Genomic DNA, 5,596 nt, shown 5'->3' with positions numbered 1-5,596 from the left:
GTCAATAGATAGGAACTGCAGGAGTATTACAGCTCAGTTTAGAAAACAGACCAAAATAAATAAATAAATAAATAAAACTCAAGCATATTTAAAATAAGAATCAGTTTGTAGTCACTAACTTAAAGAAGTACAGAGGAGTGACGCTGTCAGCTTGTTTTATAACTGGGCACAGCACAGCACCAGTTCATAGACATACAAGCGACAGTAATGGAAATATTCCCTATTTTTTATTTATTTTTTATAAAAGAACAATGTTTGGGAGGAGTTGAGTGTCCTTGCGCTCAGCCCTCAGGAGTTCTTTTGCCAGTTGCAGTAGCAGCAGTTTCCTTTCCAAATACTATAGGTTTTCATGCTGTTAATATGTGAAGCTGAGAAGCCCGAGCTTGCAGCAGTACCTCTGCTTCTACTGACACAGCAGGATCCAGGATTGCATTATGTTCAGCAGTGGTCCTTCACAGTTAAGTACAAATCTACCAAGCACAGTTCTGGGTACAAAGCTGGAACTCTCAGGTTCTTCTCCAAAGGCCCATATTACCCATTGCCAGAGGGCAATCCAATATGAGGCAGGTTAAAGTGCTGCTGCATCAGACAGCTTTCCCATTTCTTACAGCATCAGCTGAGCCTGCAGCAGCACAAGGTCAGTGAAGCCTAGAGCAAAGCTGCAGTCACTGACACAGGTTCAGTGCTTCAGGAAACTGAGCTAAAGCAAGAAGGCACCAATGCAAAGGTGAGCATGGGCTGCATCCCACAGTGGCACATAAGCAGCTTGACACCTCTCCTAAGGAGGAGACACACAACACATAATAAATACAACATAACAGTTTAAAAAAAGTTAAGTGCACTAGTGTGATCCTTTGCAACACCAGGAGGCAGGACCCACAGAGGCACATTCACTTTGTATTGCACTGGAGGTGAGACACGGGAGGGGGAAAAAAAGGTTGTTTGGCAGAGCATGCCCAAGCTCTACCACCATGCAACAGCTTTGGCCAGCCTGAGGTAGAACACAAAGATACTGCTAAAACCCAGTCAAGTCCTGCTCAACCAGTCTTTGGAAAAAATAAGGAATAAAAGAAGTGTGCAGATGAGCCTCTTTCCCCTCCTGAGGAAGCACACAGCTTCAGCTCTCACCCCCAAAACCAAGCCTGAGGGCACAGCTCTGGTCAGATCTCCGCTGCCCATCTGGAAAGCAGCGATGGGCTGCAGGTGCTACAGGTAACAGTGTATCAGGAACCGTGCAGCCCCTTTGCCCCCTCCCTTCCTCCCACCCCTTTTCCTTGCATCCACTCAGCCCTGTGTAGTTCTGTCAGAGCTCAGGCCGTCCCGACTGTTTCGTCCCTCCTACTGGAGCCCTGCAAGAAGTTCTCTCTCTCAGCCTTCTGCGGGACCCCGGGCGCTTCCTCCAGGGCTTTCTTGGAGTGGCACAGGCAGGGCAGGAGGGCAATGAGGGCCTCTTCGATGGAGAACAGGTGCTTGTCCTCCACCTGCGGGCAGAAGTAGCGCATGAAGTCCGCCAGGCGCAGCAGGTACTCCACGTTGTGACCCGCACAGCCGCTCGAGACGATGATCTGCGCCGCGATGTCTTCTTCGGACGCCGGGCCGAGGTAGGAGGGGTTCTGCGGCGTGGCGATGTACACGAGGGCCTGGATGGGCTCCCCCGCCTCCTTGTCCTGCGGGTGGAAGCTGACCAGCTTGGTGTCGTATCCTCCCAGCACGGCTTCGCGCACGTTCAGGTACTGCAGCGAGGCGGCCACCTGCTGCTCCCCGCACACCTCGTAGGCGACGCCCCACGTGCACGCCTGCAACGAGAGGACGGGCGCTCACACCCCGCCGACATCGCACCTGCCCGCGGCCCCCAGCGCGGCACCGGCCGCCCTACTCACCCCGCAATCCTCCAGCAGCGTCACCACCCGGCCGGGCTGTGGGGAGAAAGCGAGGAGACCGAGTTACAAACCGGCTGCCCGACCGCCCCGCTTACCGCCCCTCGTACAGCCCAGCGCTTACCGCCCGCTCGCTGCCGCGATGGAAGGTGTCCCCCTGCCAGAAGCGCCGGCTGTAGCCGCGGATGAAGCCCACCTTCCGCGACGTGAACTCGAAGCCCGGCCTCCACACCAGCGAGCCGTACCCGAAGATCCACAACCGCGGCTTGAGCTCCGCGGCCGGCTCTGGGTTGGAAGGTGCCTCGGGCTGCTCCGGCCCCTCGGGCCGGCCCGGGTACTCCTGGGTGCTCTGCGCGTCCCGCTTCATCGCGCCGGGCGCTGTTGGGGATGCACGCGTCGCCCCGGCCCTTTAAAGGCCGCAGCGGCGTGGCCCCGCCCGGCCGGCTCTGCCCATGGCGGGTGATGCAACGAGGGCGGGCTGTTTCGCCGCCCCGCACCGCGATGGGGCAAAACGGGGCGCGGGTTGCGTCAGGCGGGGCCGTTACCCGCAGCGCTCGTCCTGCTGGCGGCAGGGCCGGCTGTAAGTGAGAGGGAGGGGCGGGGAGCACCGGGACGGGGAACAGATGGAGCCGGGAAGTGCGCGGACAGTGCGGGAGTAGTAAAGAGAACCCAGAGACAAGGGGATGGGGCGGGATCGAGCGATGCAGTGCGTTCCCAGGGCTGGAGCTTGGGCTCCCGGCCCGTGGCGTGTCGTGCAGCCCGCTCCGAGGGTGGGCACAAGTTACAAAGTTATTCGTTTTGGTGGTGGAGGAAATGCAGAACCAGAACTCCTCGTTGTTCTGTTCCCCGCATTCATCACCCACACGGCCCGCCTGCACTCATTGCTTTAGTTTCCTGTTGGTCCCCGTCCAGCGGGCCCCCACCTCTCTGTCCCACGTAAACAGGGCGTTTCAGATACAGTACGCACAGCACAGGCTGCTCCCTGGACCTTGGCACCCGCGCTATGGGTGACACAACGGCGCTGCTGTCGCATCTGCCCTACCATGCCTTATATAGAGAGTGCCCTGCTCCCCAGCCCTGCTGTGCCCAGCTCGGTGTCTAACATGACCCATCGCAAGGTCAGCCCTAATGGTGTGACAGACAAGTCAGTGTCTAAGAGATAAAGAGCAGAAGATTTTGCTAGGTTCCGTTCTTAGAGAAAGCGGTTAAAAAAGCACAAATCTAGCCTCTTTTTCCAGCTTTCCCCAGGATGTGAATGTTGTCCAGCTGAGAAATGAGCTGTGTAAGGCATCAGTCTCACAAGTGAAGCAACTGCGCTTTGTCTGTTAGCTCAAGCTAAAGATAATACACAACGCAATAAAAGATGCTGCTGGGAAGTGGCCGCATGCTTGTCGAGAAAGAACTCATTTCCATTTCCATCATTTGCAGCAAGGAACCGCTGCTTAAAGCAAGAGCCGCAGGGGGCCTGATTCAGATCCCACACCAGCTGAACGCTGCAGGTCTGTGTTCCCTTCAGCACTGTTACACCTGGAGCAATTAAGTCTGAGGTTAGAAACGTATTTTGAAGTCAAGTATCCCATTTTCTTGAGTAAAGGTGTTGGAATATTGCTCTATCATTAGGAGCACAGCCTGGGGAAAGACTGCTTTTGAAGTTACTACGTGCACAGCAAGACTTGAGGAATGTTGCTGGTTTCAAGCTTTCATTAATCTGTTTCTCATTGCTGCCTGTACCTTCATTTTATTAAGGTTAAAAGAAAGGTTGTGAGGATTGGTGGGGCTGAAGGAGCTGAGCAGCACCCATGGGAGGTAAGGAGAGCAGTGGGTACTAAGGGGAAGGTTTTGTGTTTGCCGGTGCTGTTGGAGCTTGTGTTTGTAAGGGAAGGAGGACAGCCTCCAAAGTAAGCCACTGTAATGCTCAGTTGGGTGTGAGGGAGGATGCAGTGCAGCGATGGAGGAACAGGATGGAGCTGCAGGAGTGAGGTAGAAGGTGGAAAAAAATGTAGGCGTCAAACAGCTTGGAAGTGTCAAAGGGAAAAAATGGATGGAAGACAGTGGCCTACTATTAAAAAACACACCTAAATCTCCCTGCTGTTAAGCATTTTATTATTATTATTTTTGCTTTCCTTCAGGAAGGGGGACAAAAGCCAACTGTAGCTTTACTTGTGACATCCTGAAACTGGTTTTCCCAGGCTGCAGGAAAACGTAGACCTAGTTTTTCTTTAGCAGCGTATTCTGTACTTCCCCAGCGCGAGCATCCTCCATGTCAGTGTCTGTGACTAATGCTGTGCCACAGGTGCCTGTTTTTCAGGACAGCAGTGAATCATCGCAGAGCCAGAGGAACCAACAGCAGGGCTGGCATGACACATAGCAGTGGACTGAAACCGCCATTAGCTTCATCTTGCATTTCGGGCTCTCATTATCAGGCTCAATAAGCTGAGGACACACAGTGGCTTTTACCAAAACGTGTTGTACTCAGCTGGCACTGATGGGGGATGGGAAGACTGCTGTTCATTTTCAGATGCCACATCTACCACCATCAACTTGGCACCGCTTCCCTCTATTTACAGTGAGCAAACAAGAGATTCTAAAGAACACATCTGCCCCTTTTCCTTAAGGCTTCAGTAAAGATTACAGCTATTGTGAAGTTCAAACCATGCCACAAAAATATTCTAGTGATGTAAACTGATATTTACATTGCCACATCCACACACATCACCGGGTATCTTACTTCTATGTGTTGAACCCAACTCCTATGGCATTTATGAGTCCACTATCAGGTAGGAGCATACATTGTATGAATGCACAGATGTCTCTGTTTCAAACACATGCAAATAAAGATGGCATTGTTAAAGCTTCCAGATAAGAGCCTGGGGATCAGGAATGTTTTATGGAAGAGTTTGCAGTGGTTACTTGGACTTGTTAGTGTGGGGAAGAGAAAGAAAATAAAGAAAAGGGAAAGTAATCCATTGATCCAAAAGAAAGTTCTCACATGCCATCTGTTCCCATGGTGTGGTAGTTTACTGTCCTACAAAGAAAACCCCATGTTAACTTTTTGGCTTTTGAGTCCTGTACATGGATGAAACATACTGCAATATGGCCTTTGTCAGCATTGCCTTCCATTCTCACTTGAAGCTTGGGGACAGTTTTGACCTACTGGCAGGAGCTGGTCTCAATGGCTCTGGTCACTCTGCTGCTGTAACAGCTGAGTACAGAACCTTGCCCTGATCCCACTGCATCCCAAGCCAGGAGCTCATCCAAGTGCCAGGCTGTGAGCCAGGAACTGGATCAACTCATAGTGGTGCACTGTAACTTGCTGTACTTGGCTCCCCACTGCCTGGCCTTGCTGCTTAGGCATGTGCTGATGCCTGGGAGGGTATTCTGAGGAACTGGATGGATTTGCATGGCAGCAGCGTTGCAGGGAGACTGGGACAAGAGGTAGCAAGGCTCACTTGGGCTGGGCTGGGAACCTCAGCCTCAGCTGAAACGTCAGCACCTCATCCAGGCTGTTTCAGTGGCATGGTTTAGTTTCACTTTGGGCATCAAGAGAAGATAAAATTATGGCTACAATTTTATTTTAACAAAGTAGATCTGAAGAAAACTGAAGGAACTTACAGAAGCAGGTAGGCTGAAGATTGAAAAGTAGAAGACCCTTGGTCAAAGGTAGAAAGAGGTCTGCAATTAGCAACCTTAGCAGGGAAGGACAAGTGTTTAGGGGAGTA

At 52.2% G+C, this 5,596-nt stretch overlaps 1 protein-coding gene and 1 long non-coding RNA gene across 2 annotated transcripts; one reads left to right on the top strand and one right to left on the bottom strand.

The window, feature by feature from the left end:
- Nucleotides 1-205: 205 nt before the first annotated feature.
- On the bottom strand, nt 206-2,433 carry CHAC1 (ChaC glutathione specific gamma-glutamylcyclotransferase 1). The gene is made up of 3 exons (XM_015864265.3): nt 2,002-2,433; nt 1,881-1,916; nt 206-1,796 (listed from the first exon to the last, which is right to left on the bottom strand). The coding sequence occupies exons 1-3, from the start codon at nt 2,242-2,244 to the stop codon at nt 1,311-1,313; spliced, it is 765 nt and encodes a 254-aa protein (XP_015719751.2). The 5' UTR covers nt 2,245-2,433; the 3' UTR covers nt 206-1,310.
- Nucleotides 2,434-3,623: 1,190 nt separating this feature from the next.
- LOC146760720 (uncharacterized) lies at nt 3,624-4,803 on the top strand. The gene is made up of 2 exons (XR_014947145.1): nt 3,624-3,683; nt 4,186-4,803. It is a non-coding gene; the product is annotated as an uncharacterized LOC146760720 (long non-coding RNA).
- The last annotated feature ends 793 nt before the right edge of the window (nt 4,804-5,596 follow it).

The sequence above is a fragment of the Coturnix japonica genome, chromosome 5, assembly GCF_054131305.1.
Source record: "Coturnix japonica strain WE chromosome 5, WE-NBRP24, whole genome shotgun sequence".
Lineage (NCBI taxonomy): Eukaryota > Metazoa > Chordata > Aves > Galliformes > Phasianidae > Coturnix > Coturnix japonica.
The sequence above is the reverse complement of the archived record's forward strand: the minus strand, read 5'-3'. Positions and strand labels throughout refer to the sequence as shown.